At 34.6% G+C, this 23,842-nt stretch overlaps 1 protein-coding gene across 3 annotated transcripts in view; it reads right to left on the bottom strand.

The window, feature by feature from the left end:
• Positions 1 to 1,456: 1,456 nt before the first annotated feature.
• Positions 1,457 to 23,842, bottom strand: part of LOC127518359 (RNA-binding motif, single-stranded-interacting protein 1) — an 85,325-nt gene continuing 62,939 nt past the window's right edge. For all 3 annotated transcript variants that reach the window (XM_051904932.1, XM_051904934.1, XM_051904935.1), the window contains exons 7-14: positions 22,611 to 22,726; positions 18,917 to 18,966; positions 17,886 to 17,973; positions 17,711 to 17,761; positions 14,346 to 14,456; positions 11,165 to 11,245; positions 10,421 to 10,499; positions 1,457 to 6,384 (exon numbers count right to left, since the gene is read on the bottom strand). In XM_051904932.1, coding sequence (XP_051760892.1) covers positions 10,428 to 10,499; positions 11,165 to 11,245; positions 14,346 to 14,456; positions 17,711 to 17,761; positions 17,886 to 17,973; positions 18,917 to 18,966; positions 22,611 to 22,726 — 569 coding nt within the window. In that variant the 3' untranslated portion in view covers positions 1,457 to 6,384; positions 10,421 to 10,427. The remainder of the gene's footprint in view (positions 6,385 to 10,420; positions 10,500 to 11,164; positions 11,246 to 14,345; positions 14,457 to 17,710; positions 17,762 to 17,885; positions 17,974 to 18,916; positions 18,967 to 22,610; positions 22,727 to 23,842) is intronic.

Genomic DNA, 23,842 nt, shown 5'->3' on the forward strand with positions numbered 1-23,842 from the left:
TCCCCCTATTTGGGTGTGAGCAAAAACACACAGTTTTTGTGTGTGTCCCTTTAAATGCAAATGAGCTGCTGCTCCCGGCCCCCTTTCCAGAAGAGGGCGGAGCTTTAACAGCTCACGCTTCGGTTGCTCAACAACAACAAAGCTGGAGAATCTCGCGCAGCCAAAATGAGGATTGTCAGTAACGGTGTTCAGCCTTACATTGTTCAAACCGGAGTCGACACTGATGGAGAGACTCAGGAAGAAGTTACAACTTTTAGAATGAAACTGGACGTTTCTGAATGGTTAGTGGATAAATTTATGTAGTTGCTGTGGAGTTGATTCAACTCATCGACTAGCATGTGCCGTCATGTTAATCTTTTGTGCACACTAACTAAAGTTAAAAAAGTGAAATCATAATCAAGGACCCCTTTAAAATGAAATAAGATGGGGATGTCATTAATTATACCATAAATTATCACATTTATTCCAGCAAAAAATAGACACATTTATTCATGTTTTCAATTACAACCCACCTCAGTATTGGTATTGAAACAACAGCACTGACTGTACTTGACACCAACTTAGATGGTTTAGGAATACTTGAAAGATTTTAAAGGAAACTTTATTAAATAAACTTTAATTTTAAGTATGCACACATGGAAATATTATGAATATTGTATATCAAAGTCTGAGACACAAAAATAAAACAGAGTTACAGTTGTTTAAACAAATGAAACAATCTCTCACTCCCCAGACGTCTGTGGAATAATAACAGGAATAAAATGAATGTGTGATCATTGCCAGCTCAACGTTGCTGCTGAGATGCTCTTCTTTACATTTTTAAAGAAACATATTGTAGGGATAAGTGTAGAAAGTTCAAAAGAACAGCATTTATATTCTATTTATTAAGCATTAAACCCGGTTTGCTCCAGGTAAACCTGGCTATAGAGAAGGCACTTGGGATTTCTGCCTAAAAACAAATGATGCTCAGTCTCAAATCCAACTTTGTGCTGTGACACTGACATCTGCTGGTTGAGGTGAAGTACTGCTGAGAGGGACACACTGGTCACGTGGTAAACAGCAGGCAGCTTGAGCTTTCTTCAATTGCCATTATGCTAAAGAAAATACCATAAAAAATATCATAACAGTAGATGCTTTATGTGAGTTAAAATCTGAAATTTAAGTCATAATCGACTGATCTTTCTTTTGACAAGAGGGTAAATAATGACAAAACAAGTAAAGTTATTGTCAGATGTTCTCGACGCTCTTTGGATCTTCTCAAATCCCGCTGGAGAACATGATCATCAGGTTTACTTCCAGTGCTGCTGTCGTTAATGCAAAAGAGACACACCAAATACTGAAACGTTCATTTTTGAGTCAAACAGATATGCTAATAACATAATTTCTAATGCAGAATGTTATATTAAATCAGAAAGGAAGCTGCGAGATCAAGTGTGAATGAACGACACGACATGAATAAAACAAAAATGTGTGTTTTTATTCAAAAATTCTCAAAGAAATGAACAGAAATAAAGCTTAATTAACAATCTACTGGAAACAAAGGGTAAAAGAGGAGAAAAAAAAAAGCTTTTTGGCTTCAACAAACACTCCCGAAAACAAAAGAAAAAATACAGAGGAAGGTTTCTGATAAACCGAACATACAAGATACCACTGGCAAGCGTGTGGCACATGTAAAACAGAGAGAAAGAAATTACAAAATCAACTCTCATATAGATATCTCTATGAAAATCTTTTTATTGTTTTTATTTTTTCAAACAGTCTGTACAAAACTTCTCTCTTCATAAATTATTACTTTTTTTTTCATATAACTTAATGGCTGTCTAGTACATGATTTTTCATATTCATGAGCAATTTCTCTCTGCACAACAAATCTTTTCAACTCTTTGACCCAGACACAGATTGGCACTTCGGATTCAGATGTTACTAGCAGCATGAGCCACACAAGAACTCCACAGAAACACACTCGCTGCCACACACACACACACACGCACGCACGCACGCACGTCAAGAATGGACTCGGCTGTGAGCTGAGCACCACGGATACGCCGTTAAAACTCTGTCTGGACTCGGTCTGAAAGCAACAGTATGGAGGCACATTTCTGCCACATGAGAACAAAATCATGCTTCGGTAAATCATAATCATGAGATAAAGTCAAATGTATGACATACAAAGTCATAATCATGTATGAGGTAAAAAAATGGACATAAAACGTTGAAATTTATACAGTCATAATTATGACATAAAAAGTCAAAATTATGAGGGAAAAAAAGTCAAAATTATGACATGCTAAGAGTCAAAACCTTTGTCATAATTTTGACTTATTGTCAATTTCAACTTAGCGTGTCATATTTTCACATTTTTATCTCATAAATTTGGCTTTTAAGTTATAATTGACTTTTTATCTCATAATAATTGCTTTTTAAGTATTAATTTAAACTTTTTTGATCTCATAATGACGACTTAGAGTCATAATTTTGACTATATTATAATTTCGACTTGTGTAATAATTATGACTTTTTTCCCCCGGTTTCACAGACAAGGTTTAAGCTAGTCCTAGACTAAAATGCATGTTTGAGCTGTTTTAACTGAAAGTAACTTGCACTAACATATCTTAAAATATGTCAGAGTCATTGTTTAGTCTCAAGATGTACACCAGTAATGTTTTTTTCTATGTTTATAAAAGCTACTTAAATATCCTAATTGAACTAAGGCTTAATCCTGGCTTAGCCTAAGCCCTGTCTGTGAAACTGGGCCCTGATCTCATAATTATGACTTGTCCCAATTTCAACTTTTCATCTCAAAATTTACTTAATTTTGACTTTTTACGTATTAATTTCAGTTTTTCATTTGACTTTTTATCTCATTTTGACTTAAGTCAATTTCGACATGTGAATTTTGACTATCTCATAATTTTGACTATTAATTTCAACTTTTCATCTCAAAATTGATTTAAGTGTCAATTTTGACTTTTTATCTCATAATTATGACTTTTTAAGTATTCATTTACACTTTTCATCTCAATTGATTTTTGACTATAATTTTAACTTTTTAAGTATTATTTCCAGCTTTTCATCACAAAATTATGACTGTGTGTCATAATTATGACGTTTTATCTTGTACTTTTGAGTTTTTAAGTCATAATTTTGACTTTTTATGCCATAATTATGATTAACCTGAGTATGATTTTTGTTGTTGTGCTGGAAACGGGCTTCCATACAACAGTGATGTCTCGGGAAAACCGCAACTTTCAGCATCGCTGTTTCTCACTCGCTCTCTGTCTCTCTCTCTCTCTCTCTCTCTCTCTCGCGCACGCTTTCTTGTCTACTTCCTATGGACTACTGGAATATCTTGTGATGAAAAGCAGCATTTTTTTTGCTTTCGAAACGATGAATCTGAATGCTAAACGACACTAAAACAAACGCTCAACTTTCCTTATAACGATAACAATAATAAAAAAAACCTTTTTCGTTTGAAGAAGAAGAAGAAGAAGAAGAAAAGGATCAAAGTATTTGAAAACAAAAAACCTGAAAGAAATCAAGTGTACATGGACAGCTCCTGAGCTGGCCGTTTGGTCTGGAGGGGCGGGCTGAACCTGCTAGCCCGACCAATTAAAACAGAGGACAACAAAACTCTGAGGTAGATAACCGGTCAACAAGACCCACCAGGTCAAAAAACACAGTCTTTTGGAAGACAAATTAATGAATAAAGCCTATATTGTGAGTTTAGAAGAAAATAAAAAGTCAAAAATCAAAATTATGAGATAAAAAAAAAAATCAAAATTAAGAGATAAAGAGTCAAAATTTTGACATGCTAAGTCATAGTCAAAACTTTTGTCTTCATTTTGACTTTTTGTCAATTTCAACTTAGTATGTCATAGTTTGGAATTTTTATCTCATAATTTTGACTTTTTAAGTCATAATTTCAACTTTACTATAAAGCCTTACTAAAGTATATTGTGAGTTGAGAAGAAAATAAAAACGTTTTCCTGTAATGGATGCGATTATTACTTCAAAGACCGCGTCCTAAAACCTAGTGAGCTGCCTAGCGTATTTTCAGAAATTGTCACGTTTTTAAAACGTGAAACATGTATTCAAAAGCGACTTATTTAATGCTATTAAACACAGCATGAAACGGAAGTTGCGCTAGTTTTTCTTCCCTATTGTGACGCATATCCAAGTGAAACGGCTTCTAGAACAAGAACAAATGTAGGGTGGGGCTTCATTTTGTCTGTGGGGAATTGATTGGATGGTTGTGGTTTGCTATTGGTGGATCTCATGTGAGTGACAGTTTGCCCCGCCCTCATTATCAAGAGGAGAAGAGATGTCACTGCAAGAGGGAGGGGAAGTTATTCTGATTAAAGATAATGAGGCACATACATTTTTTTTTTATAAATATGGCAATATTCCATAAAAAAACAATTTTGATTCCATGGTGACTTTTTAATGTCAAGTTTGGTAGTCGCTGGTAGTTTGTTTCGCTTTAAATTTATTTAGGCTTGGTGTTTATAATGAATGCCACACTATAATTTATGTTTGTTTTATGTTTATATTTTTGTTTCCTGTTTTGTTCTGAATACTGTTAAATTTAAAGGATTGGTTGTGGAGTGACGGGAAATAAAATACATGTTTATAGTGTTTATAATATTTTTAAACGTTTCAGTTTATTTACCGGTATTTTACATAATTTCTGAATTAGTGCACTAAGATACCCAAGGCGGCATCGCATGTATCCTTCATTGAGAAGGCAATCCCATAATGCATTTCGAGTGAAAAAACTGAATATAATTTACTCAATACAGAAAAGAATAGCTAAAAAATAGTTGATTCCAATGAAAAAACACAAAATATTTTGTGTGCTTTGTAATTTTACTGCAGCATGCCAATGCAAAACTCGTGTAGATCTTTACCAATCATTACAAGTTATGATGCTCCCTTAGAAGGCAGCTGTCTATGTAGGCAGCTCACTAGGGTTTTGGAACAGTGCCGTCGTTTCAACCTGTCCTCGTCCCACATTTTAGTTTCAGTTGTCTCTGCTCTGTAGTGATGTTTTCGTTTAGTTTGTGGCACTTGCTGGATCCAAATCGTCCTTCACGCTATCGGTGTCCGCACCTCGACGACTAAAGACAGCTGAATGCATATGTACAAAGAAGGCACATTCTCCAGAACTGCAATCTAGTCTGTTAAAAAGTCTCAGCGTGGCCCGCCTCCAGAGAAAACGACGTCACGTCCGCACGATCCGCCTGCCGACTGTCTTTGGTGAAGTAAACTTGAAAGTGCCGAGAATTGTTTGCCTGCTTTAAACGAGCACTAAAATCTACACGTTCACCTCTCCCGAAGAAGCCCGCTGAACCGCTGCTGAAAGTTGTCACTTTTTCTTTTAGGAGGTTTAACTCTGAACGCATCAAACGATATTCGGTCTGACTGACAGGCCACGCCTCCCTCCCGCCCCCAAAATTAGAATACGAGTCAAAGCACCTCCCCCTCCCACACGAGTTCATCTAAAGCTAAACTACAACACCGAGATTTATAAACGAAAGTAAAAGGCAATTATCAAAAATGTGATCGTTCAGCAGAATTTCTACCACATTCAAACAACCAAAGGATCATCGCCTCTGATTATAAAAACATTAAATCCTATGAAAACTCCATCAATGTTATCACTCGAAACGGTTTGTACTCTAAAAGATCGGAAAAAGCAAAACACAGAAATCCAAGCGCAGCGGAATTTTCCTTTGCGAGAATGCTAAAAAAGCCCTATTCAGCTGATTTACAAGGCAGTAGCCGGACGTCTCTTCTTCGGCTACTGTACGGGAAAGAGTTTAAGGCAAATCGTATAAGACGGACAGATCGGTCAGACCGAAGATGAAGCACACAACAGAAAAACACATCAACGACACTCACACCGCAAGCACAAACGCATCTTTCTCAGGATGTCCGGCTGACAAATCTCTAAGAACAAACATCTGTTTCAGTACAAAAGAAAAGAGAGAGAGAGAAAAAAAACTAATCTGAAATCATAAAAACAAGAATAATATCCATGCACATTGAGTCGCATGATGAAGTTCCTGCATCTATGTGACAATCCTTGGTAAAAAATAATCAGTTTCCTTATTAAAATAAAACTTTTCTTTTTCTTTCCATTTCATTTGTGTGTGTGTGTGTTTTTTTTTTTTTTTTTTCTTTGTTAGCATCCTCTGATGAAATGAATCCTTGATTTGCACCTAATGGAACTTATACCAAAATAGTTGAAGTAGTTTTATTATAAAACCAAGGAACTCATCGTAGAACCTGTGCAAAATGTTGATTCATCGGTAGAGCCGGTCCTTCAAAGGAAGCTGTTATTGATTTAGCATTCGTCTCCTTCTCTCTCAACCTCACGCAACCCTAGAAGTGAAACAAAATGAAGTAAAATTAATACTTTTATTCAGCAAGGATGCATTAAATTGAGAAATAAAGACATTAATAATGTTACAACAGATTCTATTTTAAAATAAATCTCTTGAACTTTCTATTCATCAAAGAATTTTGAAGAAAATGTATCACTGTTTCCACAAAAATATGAAGCAGCACAACTGTTTTCAACATTGATAATGATCAGAAACGTTTCTTGAGCATCAAATCAGCATATCAGAATGATTTCTGAAGGATCATGTGACACTGAAGACTGGAGTAATGATGCTGAAAATTCAGCTTTGGTCACAGAAATAAATGACATTTTACGATATATTACAATAGAAAACACTTGTAATAATATTTCACTTTTTTATGTATTTTTTTATCATATAAATGCAGCCTTGGTGAGCAGAAGAACCAAACATTTAAACGACAGTGTATAATACAATACATTTTCCAACATCTTTGAACAATTTCTCACCAACAAAATATTTTAGATCTGAGCATTACAATAAAAATATATATTCAACAAAAATTTCCAGACATTTTAAAATTCCATTCTTTTTCCAGGTTTTCATTATATACTTCACTCTCATTCCAACCTCTTATTTTTTCTTCCTTGACACGCAAAATGAGATGTTAGGTTGAATCTTCCTGTCTGCAAGAACAATGTTGTTCATTTGAAAAATCATGCCATTAGATGAATCACTGCAGGTTTGAGATCACTGATTCCCCCACGTCAATGACTGAACGTGACACGATTCATTTAAAAATTCAGTCTAAAGGCCCGTTCACACCAAGAACGATAACTATAACGAAAATATTACCTATAAAGCCAGAGCAGAACTGTTATGTGTCTCCAAGCAACACAGCAGTGTTTCGTTTCTGATTGAATCTACGTTTCAAGTGAATCAATTGGGTGAATCAATGATTCAATGGCCCGTTCAAAAAGAGAGCCATTTACTTAATTCCTGAATGAATCAGCTGTTTGAATGAATCTAATGAATGACTCACTGACTTACTCAATTAGACATTTACTGCCACCTACTGGCAGTTTTAGTTTCTTATTTAGAGCGTCATTTCATTAAAAAAAAATAAATAAAAAATTCATAGTTCACCCAAAAATTAAAATTCTGTCATCATTTACTCACCTAGTTATTGTGTAATAATTTCCATGTTGGATCAGATAAACATTTTGTAATGTCTATTTGATGCTTTTCTCATTTAACACAATAATGACTTTAAATTATCTTTTGGGAGTAATTTCTCAGCCAAATTTAATGTGCGATTAATTTGAGATTATTTAGATGAATTAATCTCCACATCATCTAATTAATTAGATTAAAAAATTTTAATCACTTGATAGCCCTACTATAAAGATAACTATAACAACAACTATATTAGCGTCCATACCAGTTCACGATATCGTTCTGTTTATTCAAAGCGTGTGCTGCAGTTTTGTCGTCTGCCACTTTAAATGGATTCTGATTGGCTGTCAATGTTTTAATTATTCATCAGCTGGGAAAACAACATCTCAAAGTGATTCCGGTGATATCTTTTCTCAGTGCTGTTATCGTTATAGTTGTGGTATGGACCTGCTATTATTTTATATTTAGAACGATATCTTTATCGTTATAGTAATGAGCAGGCTTTAAACCAATAGGTTGTATTGACTACTTTTAAAATACTTTTTTGTCCTCTTTGGATCTTTCCAGTATGAATCACCATCAAATAATAAGTAAACTAATAAAAGTCTGAAATGAGGCAAGGGTGAGTAAATGAGGAAAGAATTGTCATTTTTGGGAGAACTTTCCCTTTAATTCAGACACAACACACAGATCAGGATCAGTAAAGCGTGACTGCAGGTGGCACAGCAGCAAACTAATACCACATTAAACCTGTTTACACTTCCAGAGCAAACACATGTAAACCGATGATGCATCAACACTTGAAATGACCTCTAAACATTTAGATAAGAATTCTCATGCAATGCTACCACATGCACAAGGCTTTACCCAGAGTCATTCTGATCGTCTGTAGAGTACATTCGTTTTTGTGAATTTCTTTGAGGACGTGCATCTGCGTCCTAGGTGCATCTTGAGAAGGACATCCTGAGCTTTTCAGATACCAGATAGATTTGGGTTTGACAACTACTTCTCTTTGGTTGACTGACAATTTCCAAAAATTTAAGAAAAGAGGAACAGCAAGTCTATTTTTTAATCCTTATTAAAAGTATTTCATTAAAGGGGTCTTATTAGGGCTTTCTTTAGTGTGTAATGTTGCTGTTTGAGTATGAAAAAGGTCTGCAAAGCTCCAAAGCACAAAGTCCCTCCAGTGGGAGTTATTCTCTATATCAGTGTCACTGTTTCTGAACTCCCTGAAATGCCTCCATTGTAATCTTGAGTTTTCTTCCAGGAATGAACACGTCATAATATTCCTCATTTAAATAAGTCCCGCCCAAGGCATATGCAAAATAAAGGGGCGGGGCCTGGTTGAGTTAGTTAGTAGTGTGTTGAAACTGGCGGTTATGGTAAGAGGCGGGACATTTCCCAAACACACTCAAAGCACTTGACCAATCACAACACACTGTTCCAGCCGACCAATCAGAGCACAGTGTGCTTTTCAGAAGGAGGGCTTAATAAGAGGCTTTCGCAGTTCCTATAACTATTGTCAGAAATATCTGCTTTTTGTCATGTTCACACCGCAGGAACTGGGAAAGATTTTCGTTACAGGAACGCCTTTTTGGGAGGGACTAAATTAGCTCCTACTTCAGAAAATGGTCTAAGTCAGCAAAATAGGAACTACCAGTGATGTAAGTGTACATTGAAAATGGCCCTAGGGGAAAATTTAGTTCTCGGTGGACAGCCTTGGTGGCTAGTTCCTATGACTGAGTTCCTATAACTACCCGGTGCGAAATCCCCTATAGCAGTGGTGTTTTAAAATGAGGAGGCAACGGACTCATTTATGTCCCTGTTACACAATTTTCCTGGTTAAGTTAACATTACATAAAAAGAGAGACCAAATACAATTCTATTTTGTATTTTTACACTATGTTCTATTTATTAAAATCAAATATAAATATTTATAAACTAATATTCAGCTTTTCTTTTTAATAGTCAATTTATTTTCAGCAGTCATCAAGCTTGTACACACTGGTCACTCACTCACAGACACAAAGATGTACCTTTAATTTCACCACACTGATTGCTCACTAAAAACCCCACAGTCATCATGTTTTCAGGGTTTGATTTTGACATGAAATAAAGCTGTGATATCTAGCTTAAGTGACAGTTGTTTACTTACTTTTTAATTAGTTTTCCCATTAACGCCATCACTGTCTTCATTCAGGCCGATTCGACGAGAACGCGCACGTAAACAAGAGGCGGGATTTATCGCACGTACCAATCGTAACCGATCATAGCGCGGTGGAGGCACTGCCTCCTCTCACGTGACTTTCCCCCATTCATTCCCAATTACCCCCCACTAAACCCACCGCACGCTTTAGGGGGTTCTGCTTTGTTTCTATGAGCTGAACGTAGGCACAAGAGACGCGGACTCCCCGCTGTAACTTCACCTGCGGGTGTCGCCGTTTGACAGTGTTTCTTTAGAAAAACGAGTGACTTTTACACTTTCTAATGTCAAATTTTGTAACACTTGCGTTGTTTTACTTCTGTAATATCGATTATTTTTTCATCCAGTTTTTTTGAGGAGGCACTGCCTCCCTTGCCTCCTTGGAGGAAACGCCCCTGCCCTGTAGAAATATACTAAAAAGGGTGTGTTTCCTGAAGCCAACTATGGTTTCAAGTTCCGTCGTTACCAACACAATTCAATGGAACTTGCGACCATAGTTGGCTAACGATGCTTTTGGGAAATGCACCTCAGAGCAGACTGAAAAATATATGTAAAATAATGTTGTTTTAACATTCAAGCATGAAACCCTAGTAGAGCTCAAAACAAAATCAACACATCATGTTGTGCCGCTACATGATGTATAAACAGTGTGAGTTATAGATGTGAGTTATAGTACCTCTTCATCACTTGGCCTGCTGATAGGTATAAGGTGAATGATCACTGGACGAATCCACCTGAGGTTGTGGACTGTTCTCCTACAACAAAACATGCTGCATTTAGGCACCAAACCAACACAAGCAAAGCATGTCATCATACAAGCTGAAATCAGAACAGAGATCTGCAGCACTAATACAATACAAGTCAGAATATAAATGACTGGAATTAGTTTTTTTATTACATGCATCTTTCAGTGATTATTTTAAAGGCAATTAACATGCGCTAAGAAATAAATGTCACAAAAACATGCTCATGTGACCACACACACACACAAAAAAAAACAAACATAAAAGTTAATTAAATAATATTAATTATTTATAAAAAAAAATCTGTTTTTATTATTATTATTGTTGTTGTTATTATTATTATAATGCATCATAGTAATGAGGATTTAGGGAGAATGTGCATAATTGTCATGAAAAGAATCTCACAGTGTACAAAAAAAAAATAAAAACAAGTTTTATTTTCTTTAAGCAAAATATTCTATTCAATTTCTTTTGCTTGACTTTAGATTGAAACGTTCCCTGGACATGTTCTTAACAGCTTTTGTGCGATCCACTCAAGAACATTTCAGCACAGTTGCACAAGTCCAGTCTGTTCTTGAACTTTTCTCCATTTATGGCGATTGTGAATTCAGGAAGTTCTTCAGTACAGGACAAGGTTAAATCTGTGTCTGGGAAAGTGTTTGTCGACATGAACTCACCTCTACTGAGACTGCGGTGGTCTGCATGTGAGTGTATGGAGGGATATACGGCCCCTGGAGAGCCTGACTGGCTGGCATAAACTACAGGAAACACACACAGAGAGAGAAAACATCAACATATGCTGTTTTGTGCTCTCATTCCGTCAGCGGTTTTTTATTTGGTTACTTTTGTGTACTTCTGCTGAGATCAGCTGGAGTTGTGCATGATCCATGTGTAGCCTGTATATGTTTAAATATAGGCCTATACATTTTTTTTTTTGCAGTGTTTAGCCATTATATGCCGAATCAGTGATCCATGCGTCTTTGTAACCCAAAATAATATAACCCATTTAAAGGTTCACTCTGCAACTTTTTTTTGAGCGAGTAAATCATGAATTTGGATTCAGACTCTTGTGTTATGCAGGTTTTGTTGGACCTAAGCACAGCATTTGATACTATTGACCATCACATTCTTCTTGAATGACTAGAATGTATAGTAGGTATCCGAGGCACTGCATTACAGTGGTTTGCCTATTATCTTGAAAACAGGACTTTTTCTGTAAATTTAGGAAAAATGTTCTCATCATCTGCATCTGTTTTGTATGGACTGCCCCAGGGATCCGTTTTAGGACCTTTATTGTTTTCCCTTTATATGCTTCCCTTGGCCCACATTTTTCAAAAATACAACATTTCATATCACTGTTATCCGGATGATTCTCAGTTTTACCTTCCAGTAAGGCTTGACACCACGGTTTCATTCGATGTGTTATTGAAATGGGTAAATGATATTAGGAGGTGGATGACAAGTAATTTTCTTCAGCTAAATGAGGATAAAACAGAGGTTTTAATTCTAGGTTGTCCTGCACATTCCTCTCCTGCTCTGGATCCCAGTTAGGTCCTCTTTCAACCAGTGTACGCAAATAAATTGAAACCTTGGAGTGATCTTCAACTCTTCACTATTTTTTGATAATCAAATTAGTGCTGTTATGGGAGCATAAAGTTTTTTCCATTTGAGATCTATTGCAAAGGTGAAGATTTGGAATAGATCTCAAGTAAAGGTTTTTATTTGGGTACTTTTGTGTATTTCTGCTGAGATCAGCTGGAGTTGTGCATGATCCATGTGTTGCCTGTATATGTTTAAATATAGGCCTATACATTTTTTTTTCAGCGTTTGGCCATTATATGCCGAATCAGTGATCCATGTGTCTTTTTAATCCCAAAAAATATCATTGCACTATAAAATTTTCAACCTAAAAGTTTGTTAAAGGTTCACTCTGCAACCATTTTTTTGAGCAAGTAAATCATGAATTTGGATTCAGACTCTTGTGTTATGCTGGTTTTGTTGGACCGGAGCGCGGCATTTGACACAATTGACCATAACATTCTTCTTGAATGACTAGAATGTATGGTATAGTAGGTATCCGAGGCACTGCATAACAATGGTTTGCCTAATATCCCGAGAACAGGACTTTTTCTTTAAATTTAGGGAAAATTTTCTCATCATCTGCACCTGTATTGTGTGGTGTGCCTCAGGGATCTGTTTTAGGACCTTTATTGTTTTCCTTTTATATGCTTCCCTTGGCCCACATTTTTCAAAAATACAATATTTAATTTTTATTTTTATTGTGTAGACCTACTTCTGCACACTGTACAGCACTTTGGATCGATTTATATTGTGTTTAAATGTGCTTTACAAAAAAATGTTGTTGTTGTTGTGAATCCATCTTCCAAACCATGTTTTTGTCTTATCCTGGATCACTACAGTACGCCTATAATAAGTGTTTATATTCGGACTATTTTAGATCGAGCGGGATGCCAACCGCTGCGGAGTAGCCCAGTACCTGCGTGACTCGTCATACATATAAACAGAGAAAAGTAGCTCCGGCTATAATGCTCTTCCACAAGACGCATGAAGTTTTGTTTATTAACCGCTAGAGCACCAAAAGTTACATAGTGCACCTTTAAATTGTTCAATACTATTATTTACAGAAAATGTGTTCTTCCTGGTTGTGGCCTTTTATGTTTTAATTGCAACTTGATAATTCACCAGTAGGTGGTGCTCAAACACTCAAGGTCAGATATGGGCTGCATCCAAAATCGCATACTTCCCTACTTTATAGTACGTGATAAGTAGTATGTCAAATTCACAGTACTCATAAAAGCATAGCCAAAAAGTACCCGGATGACCTACTTCCTCCAACGAGATTCTGAAGTGTGCATACGATGGATACTTTACTATCCCATGAGGCCACGGGACAGGATTTGTGAATGGCAGAGAATCGATGCAACTGACGGTGGTAGGTCACGTGATAATGACAACAAGACAAATGTAGTACATCCGGATTACTCATACTATATAGAACATACTTTTTTAGAGGTCGCAAAGTAAGTACTTGTTCAAAATAAGTACCTACTCGAGAGAGTATGCGATTTCAGACGCAGCCCTGCAGATCGAAAATCACGTGAAGTTTCCTGTTTCTCTGAATAGTATACTAACACACCGTTTCCGCAGTATACAGTATGTACACTGTGCACAGTACACAAATTTGTTTGCATGGATACCCGGATGACCTAGTGCAGTGGTTCCCAACCACATTCCTGGAGGCCCACCAACACTGCACATTTTGCATGTCTCCTCAATCAAACACACCTGATTAAGATTATCAGCTCATTAGTAGTGATTTAAAGATTTAAAATGGGTGTGTCAGACAAAGGAGACATGCAAAATGTGCAGTGTTGGTGGGCCTCCAGGAATGTGGTTGGGAACCACTGACCTAGTGCATTTGCCAAAATGTGTAGTACACAAGAAAGCACACTGCATAAAAAAAAAAACTGTATCCCATCATGCAATGCACTTAACTTGAACTTTTTAACAATGCAAGTAAAAGTAATATCAAAAATATATGTGAATTTTAATATTTCTGTTTTGCTTTATTATTTTTTAATAACAAATGCAAAATAACCTTTTTTATCTAACTGCCACTTACATGCAACAATTTACCATACTATTTGAAATATTTATCATTGCACAAGGCAGTATGCAGGGTATACTGCAGTATGCATAAGGCCACTCCGTTTTGAACACAGCCAGAGACTTGGACAGCTGCAAATGATTTAGCAGATTTTGAAGAAACAGAACAACACATGTGACAGCAGTGTGAGCGCTCAAGTGTTGACTGTGGGTAGTGCTGCATGTGCTCACCGTTCCTGCGTTGCCCAGAGAGAGGTGACTCATCTGCTGAGTGAGAGGACTCATCATGGACGTGGGCTGCAGAGACATGGAGTGATCTATAGAGGGCGATATCACTGCTCCCTATGACAGAACGGGACATTTACAGTACATATATTCACTTAGGAAGAAAAAGCAAGAAAGCTACATATAAGGCACATATCCACAAATATACATATATTTAATAAAAAGGGCTAAATTAAATCTGTTCATCATATAAAAGCGATTGAGCCTTTTCAGAAAATTTGGACTAAACCACTCAATTTATATGGATTAGTTTTACGATCTCTTTATGAACTTTTTAAAGCGTCAAAGTTTCAGTTGCGTAGCTGTCAATGGAGGGACAGAAATCTCTCAGATTTCATCAAAAAGATCTTTTGTTTTACGAAGATGAATGAAAGTCTTACAGGTTTGGAACATCATGAGGGTGAGTAAATGATGACAGAATTTTCATTTTGGGGCGAATTATCCCTTTAAAATATGTATAAATAATACTTAATTATTTTACTCAATATGTGTGTAGTATGTATTTTCAAGCATTTGCAGTATGAATTTGCTGATATGCTCTTTCCAGTGTTTTTAGTGTTTTAACTAAACCTATTAAAAAGCATTAATTGAAATAAAGCTAATATATATATATATATATATATATATATATATCAATCACAGTTTGTCTTTATAATGTTTGACCAATAAAATAAAATAAAATAAAAATATTAAATGAAAAACCTTTCTGTTCACAGTTTGTCTTCATAATGTTTGACCAATAAAATAAAATAAAATAAAAATATTAAATTAAAAACCTTTCTGTTCACAGTTTGTCTTCATAATGTTTGACCAATAAAATAAAATAAAATAAAATAAAAATATTAGATGAAAATCTTTTCTGTTCACAGTTTGTCTTCATAATGTTTGACCAATAAAATAAAATAAAAATAATAAAATAAAATAAAATAAAATAATTCCCTTACAGAATTGCCCTCAAAGAAATAAGCAACTTAAGGACCGGCTGCTTCCCAAAATTCCTATGTTTTTTTCCTATGTTTCTCACTATTGAGCTTTTTTTGAAAAATAATGTTAACTAAAAAAAACAAATACCAAACAGATCCTGGTAATACCATGTTTTTCTTTGAAATATATGATAAATAACGGCTCATGATGTTTAATACGCAGTAAATGATTCTGTTTATTCGAGACAGAGAGTGCGTGCGCCGTACGATGTGGCATCTGTAAAGTGCACACAGTCAGAGATTGGTGCGCACCCCGGGTCTCTCTGGGATGTGCGTGATGACTCCTGCTTTCTTACGCTGTGAGTCAGACTCTGCAAATCTTCCGTGTATTAAAGAGCTCTGAGACATCAGCACCATTACTGGCCTTTAAATGCCACAGTTTCCTCATTTATGATCCACGCCGCTCAGCTCTATACATACTGACTCACGCAAAATCATAAGCCCATTATATCACACATCACTTATACACATTATACACACCCACTCAAGAAGAAAAACACACAGTCTCATTTAGTCTCTTTCTGTTTGTCATTCATGCAGCTGAGCTTCACTTAGTTTCTGCATTCATCACTGATCTCACACACACACACACACACACACACACACACACACATCTCAGGTTCTTGATGTTGGCGTGGGCTTCAACGACACTGTAATCCAGCATCTGAGTGTGATTTAGCGTTAGAGCACTTACGCAAACACACACTCACACCAGTGTTTCCTGCACAACAGTGGCGGCCGCTGCTCTTCAAGAGTAGGAAGCACACGTCACATATCAGGGACAAAACGTGAACTTTTATTTTGTTATAGGCAGCTAAATTTTATTATAAAAGTTTGTTATAAAAGCAGCTTCTCAAACAACGGAATGGAAATAATTGACTAAAATTACTGGGTTTTGTATGTTATTTAATATACAAGACATGACATATTCATGACCGTCTGATGACTTATGATGTCCAACTGTGTTGTTTTTGACAGTAATGTTAAAAATGCAAATTTGTAAGGTTATGGAAATTTAAATCTGTCTAATTACTAACTGGTTGTTCATATGAAAACCTACTGTTAAAGACACATATTCAGTTTTGGTAAATGGTTTTTTTATCTATCTATCTATCTATCTATCTATCTACGTATATATATTTATTTATCAATGTATACATACTAATATATATATATATATATATATATATATATATATAACTAAAACGTCTGATTCTGAAATGAAAACTATTAAAATTTGTTGTCATTAATTGACAAAGCTGAAATAAAATAAAAATAAATATTCAATGAAAAACTTAAACTTAAAAAGCTTAAATGAAGAATATAAGAGATGTTGCAACTAAATGAAATAAACTAAAATAAAAAAATTTGTATACTTGACTATTTTACTCAATATGTGTGTAGTATGTATTTTCAAGCATTTGCCGTATTTGCTGATATGCTCTTTCCAGTGTTTTTATTGTTTTAACTAAAACTATTAAAATTGAAGTAAAGCTAAAATAAAATAAAATAAAATATAAATGTTAGATGAAAAACTTGTTACAAGTAATAAAATAAAGTAAAATAAAATAAAAGTAAAATAAAATAAAAAAAAAATAATAAAAAACTAAAATAATAATAATAATAATAATAATAATAATAATAATAAAATAAAATAAAATAAAATAAAATAAAACAATTCTCTTACAGAGTTGCCCTCAAAGAAAAAAGTTGGAAATAAGCAAATTAATGACCGGCTGCTTCCCAAAATTTTTAAATTTTATATAATTTGGTATTTTAATTTTATATAATTTGGTATTTTTATCAAATAAAAAATGAACTATTTTATTTTATTATAAATAAAACAAAATAAATAAAAAATAATATAAAATAATAAAATAAAAAGTAAAATGTTAAAATAAAATAAAAATAATAAAATAAATAGAAATTAATTCTAAAATAAATAAGATAAAAATAATAAAAATTAACTAAAATAAAATAAAATAATATAAAATAAAATAGGCCATTATATTAATAGTGGCGTGCAGAAATAAAAAGAAACATTTCTTTATAAATAGAAACTTTAGACTCTTAATTATGTTTGGATGAGCAATGTTCTCAAATATTGATGTGCCAGCCGATGGTTAGACTTATTAACTATTATTTGGCATAAGTTTGTTTATTCTGATAATCCATAATAAATTGGTGTGGTTTAGTGTGTTTGTTTAGACTCTGTCTGTCGAAGTCGCCCACATTCTCAGTCTATGACAGTTCAAGTGTATTTCTCCCACACACAAACACTGTTCAGCATGAAATGGATAATGAGAGACAGGCAGTGAAGAGACTTACCGGATGCTGCATGATGTAGGGCTGATGGGTGACCCAGGATGGATTCTGTACCTGAACGATAAAAATACAGATTACCAACGTCCCTTAAGACAGTTCTGATACATCCATCTCTGAGACCTCAATCGGTCAGACTCTGTAAGCAGTAAAGTTTGATCTGAGCTGGATATTATGTTACCTGGTATGTGGACATAGGTGAGATGTATGGAGACATGGGGGTCTGTGTGATCATTCTGTTTGTAATACTGTAGGCGGTCGGATAGAATCTGTCGAGAGAAGAAAAGGGCATATTTAAGCGATGATGTACGAGAGGTTGTGCAATATTGTAAATATAGCATTGAGTATGCTGCTTTCTAAGATACATTATGTTATAAATATAAGTATAATTCATTCAAGTTTTAAAAAGTTTAAAAAATAGTTGATTATTTTACTAAATATGTGTGCAGTTCGAACTGATGTGCACGGTCTTTCCAAACTAAAACTATTAAAATTCATTAATTGAAATAAAGCTGAAATAAAATAAAATAAAATATAAATATTAGATGAAAAACTTAAACAAAAATTACAAATGTTGCCATGGCAACTATATGAAATAAAAATTAAAAATAAAATTAATAATAATGTTGTTATTGTTAACTGAAACCAAAACTATTAAAAAGTATAAATAAATATTAAATAAAGCTGATTTAAAATAATAAAATGAAGAACTTAAACCTAAAAACCTTAAACAAAAAATAGAAATGTTGCAATTAACTGAAATATAATAAATTAAAGCTAAATAGAAATATTAAAAAAACCTAATAAACTAGAATTAAAATGAAAACTGAAAATTAGTGCTGTCAAACGATAAATCGCGATTAATTGCATCCAAAATAAAAGTTTGTTTACATAATATATGTATGTGTAAATATTTACATGTATACATATATATTTATATATAATTTACTATATTATATATAAATATAATATATTTTTGTTAAATATATACATGTATGTGTGTATTTATATACACATAATAAATATACACAGTACACACATATATTATATAAACAAACTTTTATTTTGGATGTGATTAATCGCGATTAATCATTTGACAGCACTAATGAAGATATAAAAATTAAAGCTAATTAAAAAATATTAATAAATACTATAATGCTGTACAAATACTGCAGTAACACTGGTTCTTTCTGAGCTCTTGTTGTTTCGTACCCATTTTGCATAGCAGCTGTGGTGGGGTCGTACGTGAGGGTCATGCCAGCCTATGAGAGAGAGAAAGAGAGAAATAAAACAACTCTTACACTATTCAGCTCATAGCTGCTTTTGAAGTGTTAAAAAATTTAAGACAAAAAGTGTTGTGCCACTTTGTGCTTGTGAATCTTCCACTAAAATACACTGAGAAAATCTGATGAAGAAAAGTGTTAATGTCAGCAGAGATAAAGACACTTGCTTTGATATTTTGTTACTTAAAGGTGTGCTATGTAACTTTTTTTGGTTCAAAATGAAAAAGAAGTCAATACACCATCAATCCTTCTTCCAAAACTTTGTCTTAAGCCCACTTTTTACGCATACGCGAGGGTCAGCGTACAGTTCACGTGACGCAAACTGCAGTAATTAGTTTATCCACAAGATGGCAACTGTGCCCTGGGGATGTCGATTCACAAGGTAGTCGAAGAAAAACTGCATAAACAGAATAGACAGGAAGCTACAGCGACGATGGAGGCCAACATAGATGAGAGATTGTGTGAAGAGGTTAGAAAGTAACCTCATTTGTACAACTCTAGCATGAAAGAATACGAAGATGTTTACATGTGTTGTAACTCGTGGTGAGAGATTGCTCAAAATTGCAAATGCGTCGAACGCCTGTGTATGCGTATGAGTCAAATAAAAGTATACTTTCCAAGGCTGTGTGTTCGACCGTGCACGTAAAAAAAATGAAGTATACCCAGGGCTTTACCCTGATTCACTACGGTAAGTCTATTATAAGTGTTTATATTTTAGACAGAGCGGGATGCTTGTACATACACCGCTCCTCCAGTGCGCGTCTCGTCATATCCATAAACAGAAAAGTTGCTCTAGCTACTTTGACGTGTGTCTGGTGTGGGAGTGGCAGAGGTTAGTTGTTACAACAAGTGAGAAAGTTTGACATGGAGCCGCTAAATCTCTAACCACACCTCTGGTAAAACAAACGGCGAACAGAGGAGAGTCTGCTGGCAAAAAGAGAATGTGACAGAGCTCGTAATAAAACAAGAACCAACATAGGCTTCGCTTTTCGGAGATGGCGAGAACTGAGGGATTTGAAATGTTGTAAAAGCGATGCGGAAATGGCATTTTTATTACTTAGGTTAGTAAGGTACTTTATTGAACAGATAAATTGCCATATGTAGCTCTCTAACAGAGTTCATTGTAAAGCATTATCGTGAAGGGTTATTTCATTATGGGTTGTTGTACGGCTGTGCTGGAGTTTATTTTCAAAGAAAAAAAAAACGTGTCTATTAATGGGTAAAGCTACAGTAACGTCTTCAGCTAGTCATCTTAAAGGGTTAGTTCACCCAAAAATGAAAATAATGTCATTTATTACTCACCCTCATGCCGTTCCACACTCGTAAGACCTTCGTTAATCTTCGGAATGCAAATTAAGATATTTTTGATGAAATCCGATGACTCGGTGAGACCTTGCATAGCCAGCCATGACATTTCCTCTCTCAAGATCCATTAATGTACTAAAAACATATTTAAATCAGTTCATGTGAGTACAGTGGTTCAATATTAATATTATAAAGAGAATATTTTTGGTGTGCCAAATCATGATTCGGATCACGTCAAACCGCCAAACTGCTGAAATCACATGACTTTGGCGCTCCGAACCGCTGATTCATAACGCTGATTCATAACGCTCCGAAGCTTCCTGAAGCAGTGTTTTGAAATCGGCCATCACAATATGTCGTTATTTAGTTTTTTTGGCACACCAAAAATATTCTCGTCGCTTTATAATATTAATATTGAACCACTGTACTCACATGAACTGATTTAAATATGTTTTTAGTACATTAATGGATCTTGAGAGAGGAAATGTCATTGCTGGCTATGCAGGCCTCACTGAGCCATCGGATTTCAACAAAACAATCTTAATTTGTGTTCTGAAGATTAGAGAAGGTCTTACGGGTGTGGAACGGCATGAGGGTGAGTAATAAATGACATTATTTTCATTTTTGGGTGAACTAACCCTTTAACATCCTCTCCATCTAAACTGGTTATATCTATTAAACATAGTAGTGAATGTTTTATGAGCAGTAGAATAACAAAGTCAAAACAATGTTCTTCCACAAAATGCATGCATATTGTTTTTTTTAACCGCTAGAGGGCCAAAAGTTACATAGTGTACCTTTAATGCAATTACATTATGTCATTAAGTGTGGCTTAAGTGTACAAATGCGTGTTGGGACTACAGTACGTTATACAGTAGTTGCTGACAAATAACTTAAAATGATGCCACTATTCTCCCCTCAAGTTTGAAGCCAAATGTGTTATTTTACACTTTTGTGCAGCATGCACGGATAAAAACCCATCTATGTTTTGTATGTGTATATTATATATATATATATATATATATATAATTTGTAAGTCACTTTGGACAAAAGTGTCTGCTAAATGATTAAATGTAAATGTAAAGCCATAAAATTGGTTTTACTGAAATTATCTGGCGTGACAGAAACCCATCTTGCTGTAATTACATGCAGTCCACGACCTTCTCTGAGCATGGCTTGCCCATGATAAGCAGAAAAAATGAAAATGTTCAAAGTAATTTTTATTATAAAAACCACAGTATTGACTCAATTAAGGACATTTGTGATGTGATGTGATGTGATGTAATACATTGTAATGGCCAATGAATGGCCATATGACACTGTGAATACTAACTAAAGGAACATGACTCTGCTCCAAAACCTAGTGAGCTGACTAGGCAGCATTTTAAGGCATCATATGTGCAAAAGGCTGTTAAAAGTCTGCTAAGGCGCTTCTTTTGACCGAATTTTGTCACATCTATTGCAGAGAAGGCAATCCCAGAATGCACTGCGACAAAATCACTGTAAAATGGATTATAAAGCAAAAGAAATATTAGTTATAAATACAATTAATTCAATCCCGAAGAGAACTGTTAATAAAATAAAATAAAATAAAATAAAAATGTTGATTACAAATATGATTAATCAAAATAATCCGAATTAAATAAGACAGAAAATAAAAAATAATAAAATAATATAAAAAAAAAGTAAAATAAAAAAATTCTTTATAAACAGATAAAACAAAACAAGATAAAACAAAATAAAATTACAATTAATTAAATGATCAAATAAATAAAAAATACATAATAAAATAAAAAAATTAATTACAATGATCAAAAAATGTACTTTTTCCCCAATATCTGCATGTGCTTGTTTTATTTTTATACTTATTGGAGAATCACACTGCTAACAAACTCTTCTGACATTAATTGTGAGTCGAGTCTCCTGTCACAAATCAGTCACTTATGAGGATACATTTCAGTTAGGATGCTGTATTACAAGGCAGCTCCCTATGTAGGAAGCTCACTAGGATTTGGAACAGAGCGTGAGTGTCATGATGGGTAACATCAAGTGACTCAGCAGTTTACACAAACACAAACACAAACACACACACACACACACACACACACACACACACACACACACACACACAGTCTCAGTATCACTTCTGTGGTTCACGTAATATATGACTGTATTAGAGTTGATTGTGTAAACACACACACCCACATGACCACCGTTGTGTAACATCCCTGCTGTCCATGTGTTCGCTAACAAGCTGTGGCAGGTGATATATGGCTGCAAAAAGTGATACGGACACAGAGCAAAAGAGCAGTACTCACAAGTCTGCTGTCCCCGTCTCTGGCCCAGGCTCGTCCGTTCTGCACATATTTATTTTGACTCTGACGCTTCTTCTGGCCTCCGTCCGCAAACTTGCACAGCAAGGGTTCTGACGGGGCTGCAGAGAGACACGGAGGAGGTGATGAACTCTCAGCGTGATGCTGACTGCTCACTCATAGTATGGCCAAAATCATCATAGTGTGACAGCAGAAATGGCTTAGAGATTTTGTTATACCACAGCAGGACTGCTTTATGTTATTTAGTACATTAAACACTAGGGATGCACGATATATTGGCCACAATATCGGTATCGGCCGATATATGTTCATTTTTAATGTTATCATTATCGGTCCGATATATTAAAGTGGATAAATAATGGATTATTTCCTTCAGCTGAGACACTTCAGATGCGCACTGTTCGCCATTTTTTTGTAATCAGGCTCTCAAAAATTATATAAACATTTGGATTTAGATTTATCGGACAATATATCGGTTATCGGCTTTCAAATATAAAGAATTATCGGTTATCGGTATCGGCCAAAATGTTCATATCGGTGCATCACTAATAAACACAGAGTGAAAATATGGAGCAGGACATGTTGCAAACAAGCCAAGACAATTTAGAAACCTCTAAAACGATTTTCCTTTTGGATGACATCACAAATGCCTCCTATTTTTCAGCCCCTCCCCATCAGACTCAATTCTGGTATATAAAACCCACCAATGTTATTTTAGTATTATTTATATACTTTTATCGCTTTTTATTAATATTTTGAAATAGCTTTTGTTATTATATTTTAAGTTATTATTTTTGCCAATTTGTCTAGTCTTTTTTTTTGCCAATTTGTTATGCAATTTTGTAGTTATTATTAGTTTTCGTTCATTTTAAATATTACTATTTAGGATTAATTTATTTTTTGTTTTAGTTTTAGTGTTTATTCATTTTAAGTAACTAATTTCATTGCTTTAACTTAAACTTGTTTCAGTTATGTGCCAAGGTAACTAAAATATTTTATTTTATTTTATGTAAGTTTTATTTCAGTCAATAAAATGTTTTAATATTTTTAGTTAATGATAATAACCCTGAAGCCCACTTTTCACAATTCAATCAATTCCTGATAAGGATGCACAAGATATCAACACCATGTCAGATATCATTTAAATTTTTTAGTTGATTTAATTAATTTCAACCTATTTTAAGATTTAAGATTCATTATATAGCACTTAAATTAAA

The sequence above is a fragment of the Ctenopharyngodon idella genome, chromosome 9, assembly GCF_019924925.1.
Source record: "Ctenopharyngodon idella isolate HZGC_01 chromosome 9, HZGC01, whole genome shotgun sequence".
In the NCBI taxonomy this organism is placed as follows: Eukaryota; Metazoa; Chordata; class Actinopteri; order Cypriniformes; family Xenocyprididae; genus Ctenopharyngodon; species Ctenopharyngodon idella.